The 17,455-nt window shown below is 38.6% G+C and overlaps 1 protein-coding gene across 3 annotated transcripts in view; it reads left to right on the top strand.

Annotated features, from left to right (window-relative positions):
* The first annotated feature begins 7,764 nt into the window (after positions 1-7,764).
* LOC149776563 (male-specific lethal 1 homolog) overlaps positions 7,765-17,455 on the top strand; it is a 44,231-nt gene continuing 34,540 nt past the window's right edge. The window contains exons 1-2 of one of the 3 annotated variants that reach the window (XM_089941026.1): positions 7,765-8,246; positions 15,408-15,634. In XM_089941026.1, the coding sequence (XP_089797152.1) occupies positions 7,866-8,246; positions 15,408-15,634 (608 nt within the window). In that variant the 5' untranslated portion in view covers positions 7,765-7,865. Of the gene's footprint in view, positions 8,247-8,596; positions 8,813-15,407; positions 15,635-17,455 lie in introns of those variants that run through there. The other 2 variants (XM_089941029.1, XM_089941028.1) reach the window with 2 other exon arrangements.

The following is a 17,455-nucleotide window of genomic DNA, read 5'->3' as shown; positions in this document are numbered from 1 at the left end:
TGACGCCTCCTAGAGTACCGCTCCCTCCAGGTTTCAAAATGATTTGTTTTTTGGTTTGAGTGTCGATGCGGGGATCGGCCAGTTGGACCAAAGCGACTTTGTTTCGATCGAAAAAGCGTTTGGTTTGATGAGGAATCTGAATGATTCCTTGGAGTAATTGACGTGCCGTCACCGTGAACCATCATAAGACTTCTTTGAGACTAGCTTCTAAGACACGAGCTCGTGTTTGCGGATTTTTTTCTCGACTGATGCCATACAAGGCACGAATCAATTTGACGGGAAGATGCGACTGAAGGGACGTCATGTCCACACTGTGTGAGACAGACGAAAAAGGGTCTGAGGTTTTTATAGATTTTTTTATGGGGAGTGAAATGAAGTCGAGGACGGAGGCGTGTACAGGACAGGTCCTCCGTCTTGGCACCAGTGGTGAAACAAGTGGGTACGAAATCGCAAATCCTCGGGGGTCGTAGGTTTCAAATCGACGAGTAAATAGGCGTGTGGAGTTTGAGTGGCATCGTCGTACGCCTGAGTCAGCCAAGGCGTTCCTAACTGTTTGGCTAAGACTTGCACTTGCGATTTATCTCGAGGGCTTTTAAACAAGACCACGTAATGCGCATTGAGACTGATGGTGCGATGGGCTTTACTTTGTTGAAACAAATTTTGGGTGATGTAAACGACACTGGCATTACGGTGATGCCCTTTGCGCGTGAACCACAGTTTAATTTCTTCTTCGTCTTCTCCTAACATGTCGTCGAAAATGACCAAATGGGTTTGACGGGAGTCAGAGACGATGCCGTCGTCTTCTTTAGGAATGCCTTCCACAAACACGATGGAATCGCCTTGACTTTCTCGCAAGAGGTTGTACGCCGATTGCCACTCATTGTAACACCACACGATCCGTTGAGGTGGCCGATCGATCAAATGATGTTTATGTTCGATCAAACGTTTGACGAATTCGGTTTTGCCTGAACCGCTAGGTCCACAAGTGTCCTCCCGAAAGGGTCTTTCAGGCCTGTCCACGACAGTCCCGTCCTGGGTGACGGGTTCTTCTGGAACCGTCACTAACACGGGTTGAAAAGTAACTTTTTTCCTTGAATAACTCTCGTGCATACTGGGCCACCTCTTGGGTCCAAGCCAAACCAATCTGGTTTCTTCTTCGTCAACGACATGGTAAGTTACTTCAATGAACAATGAACTATCGATCTTGCCTAGGGTTCCTTTTTATATACAGACCAATACCGACGTGACCGTACGGCAACGTAAAGTGATTGGGAAGTCGCACTCGCTTCTGGTATACAATTTGATAGACTTTTTCCAAGGGTCGACTGACAATGTGGTGAGTGGGTAAACGTACGATCTTGTTCGGTTGATAGGTGGTCACTTTAAAGTTTCCATCCTCTCCCGATTGAAAGGCTTCTTTCAATACCCCAAAGTTGACCACTCGACTAGTACGATGATTCAGAGTCAGTCCTTTCACTTTGCACGTCGTGTGCACTTCTCCTTGTTTGTCCCGGTATTCGTAGCCGTAATTTTTGGGACCGCCACTGACGAAACTTAGAATCTTGTCGTCGGGATGCTCGTCTGTCCAGGCTCCTAAACGGTCTCCTTCGATGTCAGGGTGATGTTGAATCGGGTGATGGATGTAAATGCAACTGTCCGTGTCAAAGTACAGGACGCGTTCCCCTAACAGTTCTAAAGCTTCGTACAATTTTAAGCGAGCATGGGCTGTCACGTAAGCCGCAATGATGACATTTCCAAAAGGGTCGTCTTGTACAAAGTCCAGATCTTCTTCGTAATTGACCAAGATCAAATCCTCTCGAACGACGTCCACGTGTTTCATGTATTTGGTTTTGTCGTGAATCATCTGGAAGTAGCGGGAAGGTTCTGTCAAATATTCCGTCTTGGGTAAACACGGTCGTTGTGCCATTTGCACAAAGTGGCAAATTTCGTACACTTCTAACAGTTGGTATCCCATGTCCAGAGCTTTGAACAATTCCACGCTGACCCAGGTTCCCGTCAAGGCACGTTCTTTCTGGCTGTGATGGCAAGGTTGGTCCTGGTTGCACGTTTCGGCACAAGTACGGCACAAGGGAAACATCAGTTTGCCTTGACAATGGTGAGGTAAGACGGGATGGTATAGGTTCGTGGGAGGCAAAACTTTACACTTGATCAAGCCTTCGTATTGTCGAATGATTTTCAGGTCGATGTGTTCCGTCAGCAATTGCGGGTGCCCTACGGGAAAGCGACAATATTTGCACACGTAGGGATACAGCGAACACACGTCCAAGTATCTGATTTCTTCTCCTTTCTCTTCGTCGGCTTGGTACAGCAAACAGGTGGCATTGGTCCTTCCTCCGTACAAACTATCCCTCGGGTTCAACGGGTCCATGAACTGGTAACTTTCCACGAGGCGTTTAAACTCGGGATCGGTTTTCATACGGTGATCGTACTCGTGTTCCCACATTTCCACTACTTGGTATCCTTGCTGTTCTAACTTTAGGTGCCGCTGACAAGTGTCCTGGTACAAGTCTTCCATGGTTCGTTGTAAAAACTGATTTTTAGTGCTACGGTCAGGGTAACAGACGGGACATCCGTGAAATAAGCAGCCGTTAAACTCGTACACGATCTTGGGGTTTTCTAAGTCCCAGCCATCGACCGAATACGTTCCGATGGTCTTTTCACCCCCTCCGTTGCGGGCATGCTGAATCCACTTGTCTTCCTTGTCGCACAAGTAATGTAACCAGCGTAGGGCTTTGACCGAGTATTGACGCTTGACATAGTGGGTCGTTTGAGGGCTGATGACAGCTACGGTGTTTTCAGGCATGAATCGTTGTCGGTACACTAAGGAACACGCTTTGGCAATGGTGCAAGCTTCTTTCAAAGGATCGACCCCTCCGTGTTCCATGAACAGTTCTCGAAATTTTCCACAGCAACGTCGTAAAATGTCCACGTCGGAACGACAATACTTTAGCATTTCTTCCTGAAAGTCGAAAGGGTCCGAGGCGTGAGCCTGGTACCAAGCGTAGAAAGCTTCTCGTTGTTCGGTATGCATGTTGTCGGGGTCGTAATAGTGAGCCTCAGGTAAATGGGGTAGAACGGCGTGTTGATTGGCTTCCGTATTGAAAAAGTGTGGAAAGTACCCTTTAGCCATTTCTGTCATTCCAAACGTTTTAGGCATTCGACTCAAAGGCATGGCCAAATAGCTCATCGAATCTTTAAACTGCACTTTTCCCACTTGCATGAAAATGATTTTGGCTCCGTTCAAAGTCACTTTAGGACGTTCGGTGCCTTGTTCCGTATAGTATCTGAGAAGAAACTGTCCATCGTATCCGGAGAAACTGTGAGCCATCACCGTGGCATGACGATGACAATCTCCGTAACGTTCGATGTCCTCTTGGCTCCACGTCTTGTCGATGGGGTCTAAGACCCATTGGGCAAAATCGGCTAACGTGTTCGGTCCCCGAAAGATTTTTTCACGTCCACCAGGAATCTTGCTGCAGTGAGGGCAATGACTGAAGATAGGTTCTTGAATGCACTTCTCGCACGCTCGATGAGCCACGCAGAAATTAGGAATGTGAATGCCAGTCTCTTGCATGCATTCGAAATTGAAAAAGATGAAATTGCCTTTCTTCTTGTGACCGTCCTCTTTCTCTGGTGGGGGTTGGTATTTTTGCACGTAGCATTCTTGTTCCAAGTCCACGATGTGGTGACAAATGTGACATTTTTTCTTTCCTCGACATACGTGTGCCTTGGCATTATTGGTAAGTATGCCTTGTCCACAGGTAGGGCACAATCTCAGCAGTTGACAAGCACATTTCTTCTGTGAACCTTGTGTTTTCAAATGTTGTTGGTAACAGGTAGGGCTGACAAACGTGCGCAGACAAGTCGAACAAGGCACTGGTCCTTCGCTCAGACAGGGTGGAGAGGCCAAACATCCTGGGCATTTCCATCCACAATGCTTGTGTTGCTCTCGATTATTATGGCCATAGTCACATTTCTCACAGTAATAACTGTATCCCAGGAATCCGGTGATACTGGTAATGGTATCGAAATGGTCATCGTGATAATAGACATGAATGTATTTTCCGTCCTTAAAGTCTTGGCCTCGAAACAACAGAGGTCCGCGCACTTCTTGAGGGTGCACTTTCAAGGTGTATCGTGGAGCTAGGGCATCTTGCAATTTTTGCATCTCAGGAATGCCACAGGGTGTGTCTTTGGACAGTCCGGCTTGTTGCAACAGGAGTTCTGCTTCGTTTCGTTGTTTGGCTCGGTCCGATTGTCGAATAGTTTTCCAGGCTCTTTTCCATTCTGCCGTGTCGTTCTTGTTGGCATAGGTTCGTCCCACCACGATGGCTCGAGCTAAACACATCTGGTCTTGAGGATTGTGAATTTGGACAAGGCTACGCTTAATGCTGCGAAGCTCGTTCACCAATAACATCTTTTTGCGTCCAGTCCCTTGAGGAAGAGAGACGTGAGCCATTTTCAGTGTGGCTTTACCATCGGTGATGTCAAACTGGTCATTAGATTGTTGTACGTGTTGAATCTTGTCCATGATTTTGGAAGGGGTTAGTTCTGCGGGTCTGCTAAACTCGATCCAAACAGGGGATTTCAACCGTCGTGATCTATGGATAGTGTCAAGCGATCGTCTTCTTTGGGTTGACATTGTCGCTTGAGTGCGGTGAGCAAAGAATCCCACATCTCGGTGATAAACCCTTCTGCTTTCTCCAATGGTACGTCGGCCTTGAAATCTTTAAACTTCACCGTGTAGGTGTAAGCCGTGGTTCTAAATTTTCTAGAGGAGCGCTTTTCCGTCTCTCGAATGGAATAGTATTTTTCAGGGTTGACTAAGGGTGACGAACTTGGTTTAGAGGTTTCAAATTCTGGTTCACTCATGTCCTCTTCAAAATCACTGGCATGAATTTGTGCCAAGATTTCAGCTCTGGTACGAGGCGATAGATCACGTTTGTGCCTCTTACTTTCTTCTTCTTCTTTCTTCTCGAATGAATGGGATCGTTTCATCTTGAGTGCAAAACGTCAAATGACTCAAGTGTAAACACCATAGACTAATTTATAGTCATGGCAGACCAGCGTATATAAAAGGGTGTGTGTCTTGTTCTTTCACTATTCATTTCACTCTCAAGCCGAGCACAACGATGGAAGAGACTACCCAGATGGAACGTTTCGTCAGAGCTTTGCGAGGGGTCATTAGAAAATTCTCTTCAGACCAACCGACGGACTACTCTCCTTCCTTTCGAGATAAAAGTCAAGATACTTGCTATATCTGTCAGAAGAAAGGGCATTGGTCTTCAGAGTGTCCAGACCATCAAAAAAGAAAAAAAAAACAGGGGCTAAAAAAGACAAAAGTCAAGATACCTGTTATTATTGTAAAGAAAAAGGACATTGGTCTCCAGATTGCCCAAAAAAGAAACAAGAGGAGTCAGAAGAAAAGAAGGATTCTTCAGAAGAAGAGAGGGATTCTTCGGAAGAAGAGAGGGATTCTTCGAAAGAAGAGAGGGATTCTTCAGAGGAAGAAGAGGAAGAAAGAAGACAATTCTATTTAAAAGAAGCAAAGGGACAGGAGAAGAAAAGAAGAAGGGAAGAAAATGAGGAAAAAACGGTGAAGAAATTCAAAAAACAGAGAGACTAAACAAGGAGAAAGAAGAAGTCAATGAACTTTTAATTAAAGTGTTCTGTGGTGAATTGTGAATTGGATTGTAAAAAATGGATAAAAGAATACATGAATGATATAAGGTAAGTGTCTTTGAGTTTTGATTTTAAAATAAGAAGCTACACTCACGCACTCATACACAGACATGTACTATAAGGGTAAAATGGTTTTTTTTTTTGTTGATTTTTGAGTTATTGGCAAATTGAAAGGCTGTCTCTTTTCGAGAGAAGTGGGTGGCCCTGAAAAGGGCCTTTTTATTTTGGTGTAGGGGTGAGTTTAACCAATCAACTTTAACTGCCTTAAGCCTTTGCCACGGCCGAGGCCTACTTCTGACGATTGGGTTGATATCACTAAGGGTGGTACGATAGGCTTAGTCACAGGGTTGGCGTGTTTAGCTCGGGAAAGTCGTATTCGCTTCGGTCGTGATAAAGAAGTCTGATACATTTGTTTCAGACTTCTTAACTCCGCTAAAATGTCCAACAGTACCGTAGCCGTTTGATTTTCACCCTCTTGTTTCTTTGCTGCTACTTCTTCTTGCTGTTGTTGCTGTTGTTTTTTTCTTACCTCTTCTTGTTGCTGTTGCTGTTGCTGTAGGAGAAAAGCTTGTTCCGCTTCCTTTTGTCGTTGCATAAATTTCTCCAATTCTTCTTTCTGTCTCTGTCTAAAATTCTCCACTTGCGGTAATGAAGAAGGTAACGAAGGTTCCGGAACAAATTCTTGCGAGGTAAGAAAATCTACAAAATCCCAATGTACCTCTTCTGAAAGTAAGTCCGGGTTCCCTTGGGCAGTCTCCCCTGCTGGTGCACCCCAATGGATCGTTTTCTGAGTTTCCGTCATGTTGAATCACTGTCGCATAGATTGACTGCACACAAGCGCTAACGAATCTATATAGACCACGTGACGTCACAGACTGCTCTCTTCGGATTGGATGCGAGCTGACTGAATTTTGTAACGCGTGTTCGGATTGGTGAATGAATTCAATCCGTTTCATTCCTTCCTGTACCTATAAATAAGCGCAGTTCACTGCATTGATTCACCTATTCTCGTCGCTTCAAGATGTGGACCACAGTTGAGTCATCCACCCTTGTGTCTTCCATGATGTTTAGGACGGACATGCTCATGTATGTCAGGTCCAAGTGGACTGGTGTTGATAGGACAGATACTAGTCAATGGACGAGGAGAGTTTACATAGAAAGACAAGGATGTCTCAAGAGGGTACTTGTGTATGGACCGGCAGTTAGAAGGAGTTTAAGAAGAAGAAGAAGATGTGACAGATGCCATCTATGTTAATATTAATATTAACACAAACCCAAAGGCCCTTTTCAAGGCCAGCCATATTTCTCGAAAAGAGATAGCCTTTCCATTGCCTACCCCTTTTTTAAATTTAAATTTAAATTTAAAAAAATTTTTAAAAAAATCCCATGTTCAATTCCCTTAGAGGCTATAGTGGCCCAAGACTTTTTTCCCATATTCAATCCCCTTGAGGCTATATTTGCCCACGATTTTTCTCCATGTTAAATTTCCATTGAGGCTATATTTGCCCAGGGGTCTCTGTAATGCTAATTCCCATTGAGGCTCTAGTGCCCCACCTTACTATTCACGTGTGCAAATAGATTTTTAAGTGGGAAAAAGTTGCTGGGAATCAGAATGGGTTTCGGGACTGGGGAAAATGGTGAGAGAGTCAAAAATAACCATTAACATACTACTCCATTAAAGATATATTAGCTAGTTGCAGCCATTTACCAGAAAACAATAATAAAACAATACAAGAATTAACTAAAGCAATTTTGTATGTATGTATGTATGTAACATTTAAAAATCTTGTTCAAGTTTTGTTTAAAAAATTTAGTACAGAGAAACCAGTTTACATTAATATATAGATTCTAGTCTATATTTATATGGAGTATTATAATATACACGCGTAATGACCAATCGATATACACGTAACATGCCATATTACATTGATACAGATTTTAAATATATAAGGACAACGAAGCGACTGACGCATGAGCTCATTGTGGTTCATGAATTTCTTATGTTTAGGGAGTTTCCAAATCGAACACAGTGAAGTTGTTCCTGATGGAAAAGGTGCATTTCCGGTGATCTCATTTGCATTTTTTGTCGGTTGGTGAAGCATTTTTTTGGCACTGCTTGATATGTGGATAGTTTTTGATCTTTTCATTAATACTGGAGGTAAATGAACAGACATAAGATGAAATCGGATGTTCTTTTTGAATCTCGAACCAGATCCGATGGTAGACAAAACTTACGCCAGAGAGTGACAAAAATAAATGGAGAGTATGACCCAGATCTCGCCTTAGCGATTCAAGAGAGTTTAAAGCAAGCAGAGATGGATGCAAGGGCGAAAGAAAACAAAACAGTGAATTCGGCAGACAGCATTGAAGATATGTCTGTATCTAAACCAAGTATGAAATCTTCCAAACAATGTGGGGATCAGAAGGAAATTAACCATCTGAAAGACCTGCTTCTTCTTCATATTGACCTGATTCAGCAACAGCAAGAACTGCTTACTCAAAAGGAAAAACAAATTGACACTCTTAAATCTGAGAAAAATGCTGTAAGTCTTTGCGCAGCCTTCAAAAGTCGATCTTTTTGCAATCTGTGTAGGCCTAACTGAATCCAATATTTGAATCTGTTTGACCGTTGCAATATCTGTGTCACACTCGATGTGAATTGAATGCCTAATTACATTTAAATGATTTAATCATTACGCTAATTAATGATTGTTGTTAAAAGAGTTATTGATTAGTCGCCTGTCCTAGAGTCGTGCTTTATAAGTCTTTTAAAATGTCATCTCAGTCCTGGCCAAAGAATGCTTTTTATATTAGCATGCAGTATCAAAGTTCTACATGTACAATTATATGAATAACCAATCATCTTCCAGTAATGTTGTAGTCACATGATTGGTCATGTGACAATAACACTGTCCAATTTCTTTGTTCATGGCGTCTCTAACAGTGTAAACATGTGCAAATGAAGCCATTAGATAAATTACGACATCTTAAAAAAACATGTTTTAAAGTTTTAAAAAGAATGAAAGTAACTCTGATTACTCGTTATTTAGAGTTTCCATCCAGAAAATATATCAAGAAAATATCCACAAGAAATGGCACGTCGACACAGGTTGGTTCCGGTTTTAAATCTATTTTTGCATTACATTATGTTGCTGAATGGCGCATAAAATATCGAATAAATGAACCTCCATTTCAATCATTTTCATTTCAGATATAAATATCATAAAAAGAAAAAGGTACAAAATTATTCAACAAGTATAACTGGTTGTTTTATGCAAATTTTGTGTTGTAACAAGATATTAGACTGGACTACCTTGTCCATTGTAGTTGTAAAGACACAAAGCTGTGATCAGTAACTCTTTTCTACAGAGAAACGAACCTCCATTTTCATCATATTCTCTCAGAATGTAAGTGTTGGCTCTGCTGGTCATTTACCAAAACAGCTTATGGCATGGCTTATTAGCCAACTGTTTACACAAGTTTGTATTGCTAGTCTGAAACAACTTGGAGGATTGCCATAAAACTGCACACACATGCACACACACACTAAGGTCTATTTGGTCCTGATATAGCTGCCACATTGAACATGTTGAAAATATTGTTATTGCTGCTTGTGAACTGATGGTCTGATTGACATGGGGTTTTAACCAAGACGTTATGGTCCCAAATGAAAATGACTTCCAATATGGCCACCACAGCAGCCAGCATGACCATGATATAACTATTTATTATGACTCACAAATATCAGAACATGGTTTTAACACTCAGCATTTTTCTTATATAAAAATGGTTGTATGTTGGATTCCTTGAAATTCCTTTTAAGCAATAGGCAGCTTCCTCCCCCCCCCCCAAGCTTTTTGTCTAAAAAAAATGTAGAGAAGCTATCTGATCCAGTTTCCTGTGGATTCATTGCCCAAATAATACTGATATTAGTACTTTTACTTTCCTTTATCATAACCAATGAGGCAACTATATATTGTATCAGATAAGCACTGTTGACCATGTAGTAAAACTAGAAACATTTATTAGAGAGACTTTTATAAAGAAAGGACATTTGGTAGCTGTCTGGTTTTACTTGGAGAAATCACATAGAAGAATGGTATAATAAACGACCTATTCACCCTGAGTGCAGGGGATTACCTACTTCTTTTTGTATCCAAGGGAACTATTTTACATAATTTGCATTTCACGCGCTATCTTCAGGATTCTGTTGCACCTGTTATAGAAGCTCAACCTAGATATGCTTAAATAAAAAGAAATGGTTATAAGAAACAGTTTATTGTATTGAAAACCCACTCTGCATCTTGGTTTTAAAATGATGACCTAATAACTTCATCTTTACTGTTATCAGGGTGTATGCTTGTAGGTAGTACAGTTTAAAAAGTATGGACAGTGCAAGTTATTTTATTGAGATACACAAAAAAAGTTGGCTTTGCCTCTTCCTAAGTTGACTTGTACACCAACCTAATCAACCATTTTCAGACTATTAAATGTTTTGCACTTGAGCAATATCTTGTATCTCTTTCCTATTCATTCAGTAAAACAGCTTAAACATAGTATTGTGCACAAGTATTTTATGTCAGTTGAATAATTAATTGTCAGCAAATACACTTGAATCTATGTAGTTCCACCTAACATTCAGACATTAACCATTATAAAATGACTGACATTTCATGCATTTGTAGCCAGTTGTAAATAATTATTGCTCTTTGAGGGATTACAGACTGATTGCTAGTAAAAAGTTAACAAGCATATGTCAATTTTGACTACGTACAGTATAAAGAAATGAGTTTTACCTCAAAATCTCTCTGCCAAGTTTAGTAATAACTTATATGTGTGCAATGACTGTCTTTTGATTTAACAGTATTATGCAACATTTTTCCAGAATGAAACTTAGAAAATGTTTCTTTATTTCATAGATGTTGGGTATTATTTTTGTTTTCATATCATGCAACTGAAAGGTTTAGGCAACTGTTGTACAAGGAGACAATAAATTGTTTCCATGCTGCAGCCACTTCTCCCTATTTTCTCACCACTTTGCCTTATTTTCTGTCTCTGGCTAGAAGTCATTTCACTAGCAAAATCTTCCGGTGCAGTAACATCAGAGATGGTTTAAACACTAAGCAGTTAACAACAACTGATGTTGAATTCCTGGAAATTCTTTTCTGACATTAGAGCTTCAGTTCCATCAAGGGACATTAATTTAGAGTAAATTCAATGAAATTGTGGCAGGATTGGGTTGCAGCTGATTTTGCAACACCTTATAACATGTCAGTCCATTCAAGGGGCTCTTGTTTCAGCTAAACTAAATTAAATTGCAGCCCTACATCCATATAAGAAGTTGATTCAGAAGATAAGTATAGGTTTGCAGCTGATGTTGCAATACCTGATTGCTGTATATTGTATTGGTTACTGAATACAGCTTCCATTTCTACTCCATAAATTACAGTCATAGTAAAATCTTTCAGCAGTTACATTGATGCCTCCAGATAGTTTTGATATTTTCAAATTCACCCTCTTCAGAGATGTTAACCAGCCTGGGTTTTAGCTTTGTGTTATTCCTTAACAACCACTTCTGTCGGATTCTGAGTTTTACATCTAATATAAATTCATGTAAGTGAACTGGAACTTGATCGTCAGTGTATCTTAGTTCTTCTGCGCAAAGAAACTCAGTGCTTGTTTAACAAAAACAGTTTTATATTGACCAGTCAGAAATTACATCATCTTTGCACTATGAATCACAGCAAAAAGTTAATGAAAAATAATTGAACCAAAAGCTGCCAGTGAGGATGATACCATGATGACATGTGCTAAGAGGCGTTCTAAAAAGAATGTACAATGCAGGGTTGGATCAAAAATCATGCTTTTGCATTATTATTTATGTCACATTGTGGGAAAGATGGCTGTTTTTATTTTTTTAATTTTAATTCATAAAATGTAATATCCCAGACAAGTTAAGCAATGCCAGGGTTGTGGGTCCTTGGGATAATCACATCACAGATATGTGTAACATGGTGGTTCAGAGAATATAGTAGTTTTTACATACAAATGAGAGATAGGTACTATCCGTTTTCCATTATTTACCTAACTGGCGTAAAAGTAAGTGATACATATATATCGTCAGAGGTGTACAGAGTTTGGGAGTGTGTGGATTCTGGAAAGAAAGATTTTAACATGACAATTAAAAACAAGAGAGAGGCAGTGTGAGCATACCTTCAAGATTCTCTAGCTTTTGCATCATGTTTACATATTTCATTGTGCCATTTATTTATCCAGGTAATATTGTGTCTAAAATATGTTTCCTTTTCTGATTTTGTTTAGCTGGTTATAAACTAGAAGAGTTTTGGGGATGGCCTTTTGTCTATTGTCCATTATCACAAATTTATCATTACTTCGTCTCCTAAACTACTTAGAGGAGTGCTGTGAAACTTTCAACATACATTTATATTGATTCCAGTGCCTGTTTGGTCCTGAATGACAGATTGTGCTGTTCATACATTTAGTATGGCAGCCACCATGGTTATTTTGGAAATCTTGTTATTGCTAATCCTTCCAAACTTAATGGGCATACAATATCAACTTGGGGTTCTCACAGAAAGACATCTGTTTGGTCCTAAATATTTGTGATCTGACATCTAGTGTGGCTACCATGGAAGCCATATTAAAAATCTTATTATCACTCTGCCACCAGAAAAGAATGTCATATCTATATTGGGTTTCACCAGAAGACCGCTTTTGATGTCTGGTTGGTTTCAGAATATAAAACAGTTTGGAATATTACTTACAAAATGTATATGAAATGAATCAAACTCCTCACTGAAAAGAGCCTCACTTAAATTTGCTAATGATTAAAAGTAGTTTGCTGTGAATAGATCCCAAAGTCATGGGGCTTTTAATAGATTTTTCTTTAGTTTTAATAGATTCAGCTTTTGAAATGAGGGAGTTGGATCTGTAGCTAAGCATTTCTTTGTGGAAAACATGGCAAGAATATATTTCAAACGAGTCTTTGAAAATGTGAATGGCTCATTATTTAACAGAATATAGCATGCAGCTAATAAACTGCAATTATAAAGAAACAGAAGACTCCCAATTTGTTTCTAGCTTATTCGGCTTTTGGATCAAATGAGCTGTGGTATAGCTCTACATCATCCATAAACAATTGGTTTTATTACCACTCGGCGTCCCTATTCCTGATCCATTTTTCAATCAAACTTGGAATATGAGCTCATCATCAAAATCTCAGACCAGTTTGACAATGAGTAGTGAGATCAGTGATATTGACAAGGTGGTCTTTTATCAGATTGAACTTGTTACAGTTGAGGAGGTCATATTTCTTACCCAATTGTTATCAAATTTGGAATGTGCTGTTGTCATCAGAATGTTTGATAATAAGCAACATCCACGCAATATTGAGATGATATTGCATCTGATTGTCTCAACTTGTTACCAGCCCATTTTTGAGTAGACTTGGTAAAATACATCAAATTCATCAAAATCTTTGAAAGATACAATTATGAGGTATATTAGTACAAACAAACCATTGAGGTGATCTTGCATCTGATGACTGGGCATGTGAGTACTTTTTATCTCATGTAATAAACGGTCTGAATCATGATATCTAATTATTTTAATTATAAGCAGGATCTGAAATTCAGCTGTTAAAAATATGTTGTGCCCAGTTTGCATGCTATATAATAAATTTGCTGAATCTTTTGACATACTATAGTGCATCTCTCTTTCACAATAAAAGCAAGGGAAGTAATTCACAATGTTGACTGAGAATTCTAGATTTGGGGTTGCTCTGAGTTTTTCCCCCTGTAAAAAAAGTGGGTGTGTTTGTGATTTGGATTTTTAACATAGCTTTAACAATTTTTCAGTCATATCGCTATGAGCAGTTATTACAAGCAAACTAGATATAATAAACTTTGTACAATATATGGTGCACATATTTTGTAGAAAAACTTACCCAAATTAGCCGTTTGATATACCTTTGGAATTCAGTTGAATGATTCACAATTTATAACTGAAGAAAAAGTATGAAAAAGAATAGATTCATTTATCAAAATGATAATCAAGGTTTTTTTGTGCCTCCTTGAAAGTTCTGGATATTGGCTTTCTAAACAAAAGTCCTTTAAAATAATTATTTTTCCCTCAAATTAATTTGAACAATTTTTTGTCATGGCTCTTGAAATATCAGCATGATTGGCTCAGCTGCAATCATCCTCAGCTGTGTTGCTGATCTCCGATGTTTTCACTTGTTTTTTTAGTTCTTGGAAATTTAGTTTTGGGACTATGAAAGTCCTTTAATTTATTTGAGCAGAAGCGTACAAACCATTACAATCTTGAGGCACTGCTATAATGTTGAGTGTTGATGAGTGGATAATGAGAAAACATCTGAATTAAATTAGATGCATCAGTGTTGGTGATAATGTAAAAGTGCTGTCTAGCATAAACTATGTGTATTTTTGTAAAAGGACCAGAGCACAAATTTGTCAGAAATTTTCTTGTGTGGAATACCCATACATTATTACTGGTACTTCAGTTAATGTCAAAGTACTTGACCATAAATTAAAGCTTCATCTATAAATGGAACTTTAAAAAACATGGATATTAATTATTCCTTTACCTTTAGAAAGAGTTTATATCATACTATAATAAAATAGGTCAAATCAACATGATATAAAGTTTGGGAGATTGTTTTAAATCAGTTGTATGCTTCCAATACTACATAAGCATGCTTAAGAAAATGGCCATTTTCTAAGTTGTATGAAAGAGGTAACCAACATATCAGGTCCGCGTTGGCCTCTTGTTAAGGGATAGGTCCTGGAAGAATCATGAGTCAGAATTTTAGTTACATGGAAAACCCTGTTACTGTGAGTAATACAAGTCTTTGAAAATATACTGAATTGTTGTAAGATGAGGCCAGGTTTAATAATTTGAATTTGAAAAATTCAAAATGTAATCTTCAGTTTTAATTAGGTCTGTCAACTGGTTGTGAAAAACCCAGGTATTGAAAATTAATGACGAGTACCCATTCACAAAAATATATTGTCGACAACACTATCAAAATATAATATATCATCAGCAGTACACTGGTCTGAATTGCAGCTCCAGTCTATATTTTTAATATTGTAATGTTTTGCTTAACTGTAAACCTCCTTTAGTATTCAAGTTCTTAACCAGAAATTGACTTTAACCGCCATTCGCCGTGAGTAATAAATAACAAAACACGCTGTGAAAGTTGTTGGAAGTTTATTAATAAGTGAAGCGACATTGTAATATTAATTCATTTTTATTGACAAATCAAACAAAATTTTATAGCACAATTTATAACAGACAATTTCAAGTACAACAGGAAAACATATTATCTCCATCGACAGACTATCAACCATCTCCCATTTGGTGTGGGTAAAGTGCAAATTGGTAAAATGCGAAAAAGAGAATGCGAAATAGTGGATACAGTATGGTAAACAATGTGCAAAATGATGTAAATAGTCCATTCGTTTCGTCACTCTACAACAATTCAGGTTTGTGAAAATTTGACAGTGGGGTAACTAGGGTTATACATGTTTTTAATGTTCTAATGAGTACCTGGTTAAACGGCACAGCGGGTACCCGGGTGAAGTTTTCCATGGTTTTTGACAGAATGTAATCTTCATTTTTAAAGACAGTTGCTGTTTTCTTTTTCATTTTTCTTTTCTTAGTTACAATGTAGGCTGGAGCGAATGGAAAGGCGTCTTTCTCTACTTCGACAAAAAGAAGGTACACCAGAATCTCCAAGACTTTCTTCTTCATTCATACCACAGAGTAGTCCAAGAAAAGAGCACAGCACATCTATTGCTACTAGTGATGGACCTTGTGTCACTGCTACTGCTACTAGTGAATGGATAGATGGAGTTCAAGAGAAATCTAAAGAAAAACCCATTAAAAGGTAAAATAATCTTTTTTCACAAAAAATAGATGGAACTGATGCGCGGGGTGGGTGTGTGTTTTAGAGAATGAATTTGAGCTAGGACTGGATCAATCTATCATATCATAGGGCTAAATATATTGCCACATTTCATGTGTGGTATTATTAATTGGGTATCATCAAAGCACGTTATAATGCACAAATTACCATATGCTCCAATATTTTCTTAAACAACTCGAACAAGAATCTTTTGCAATATCCAGTATGTACTAGTTTATAAGTCAGGTCTAGCTACAAACAAAGACCACTAACAATATTTACAGTTACTAACAGAATATAAATTATTTAATTTTTATTCAATTATCTCTTAGTTTTTTAAACAGCTCTTCTTTGCCCTTCTACACCAGACACGTGAATTATTTATGCTTGCATAACCATTCCATGCTTGAATTTATTTTTGGATATTTGAGTGTGTATTTTTCCTCCATGTGTGCTACATTAGAAATAAATGTGACAGTTTTTTACATGAGAGTTTCTTTATATTTTCTGTCTGATAATTGAGCATGAGCTCTCATTTTGTGCTGATGCAGGGCTGGCACTGGCTTTAAAAAAGTTGTTGCCAAAAGAATTGCAAAACTGTCGCCATTTTCACAATACAGTATGATCCATTTATCTCAACACCCTTGGGACTTTGGTAATATTGTCGACATGATTGGATTTTTGTCGGGATGGGGCTGAAAATAATTGAAAGTTTGCCTGAAAGTGTCATTTTTAAGTGACTGGTCATCAGTGACTAGGATTTACAGAGAGAGAGGAAATAAACCAGTGGAAATTTGGATTAACTGAGTACACTCCACAATGTATTAAATAATGTACATGTATGTGAAAAATCCATGTATTCGAGTATTAGATTAAAGTACTTAAATTGGCCTTGAGTTCGGTCAGCCATAGACAACCATCGTGATGCTGAGGCTGGCAGGGGATGAGGCTATTCATAGAGAAATGCAAAAATGTGAAAAAATTAAAAGTTTAGCAAACATTCTTGCAAAATGTCCTACTTTCATTTAATTTGATGGCCAGATACCCATAGTTTCAAAATATTGGAACAATGATTTGGGTTTTACACTGCCATTGGTAGTGATCAAAAGCATGAATTTTTTTGTTGCAGACAGGACACTTTCATGGCACAACAAATATTGCTCCAATCACTATGAAAAATAATAAAGAAATGCTTTTTTTTAAGTTTGTTGCAGGCTTGCTTTTATGAAGGTACATGTGTTAAAGGCGCCACTAAAGGCCCTCTTTCAGTGACCAAACAAATGCCCATTTGTTATTGCTATGGCAACATCAGATAATTGTAAAACATTGAGATATATTTTTTCTCCATTTGCTTAGTATATATATAGAACAATTGGTGATTCAAAGGTAATCAGTTTTCTTTGAAGTTTCAGCAAAGCTATTTTTTTCTGGTACATTTTTCGAAAAGAATTTTTTTTTTGCCATGTCGTGTAGAATGTACTCATTTCCAGTGCTTGACTTCAGAGGTGGTCAATTATAGCCACACGGGTTCATTACAGAGAAAATTAGAAGTATCCGTCAATGAATGAAGGTTATATTGTGACAGGTTAGGTTTTATTGTGACAGGTTAGACACACACACCCATCCCTTGACTCATTGAAGGATACTCCTAATTTTCTTTGTAACAAACCCCTGTGATTGTGCTAGTCAGGTAGCATGAATGGTTTGGTTATATTAAAGCATATGGTACTAAGGCCAGACATCAGCATAAGCGAATTATGATATAACAACACAATGTTAGAGTGGTTTATCAGTAAGAACAAA

Source organism: Sinohyriopsis cumingii, chromosome 18 (assembly GCF_028554795.1).
Source record: "Sinohyriopsis cumingii isolate HCF-2022 chromosome 18, ASM2855479v2, whole genome shotgun sequence".
In the NCBI taxonomy this organism is placed as follows: Eukaryota; Metazoa; Mollusca; class Bivalvia; order Unionida; family Unionidae; genus Sinohyriopsis; species Sinohyriopsis cumingii.
This window is presented reverse-complemented; position numbering and strand designations above follow the sequence as displayed.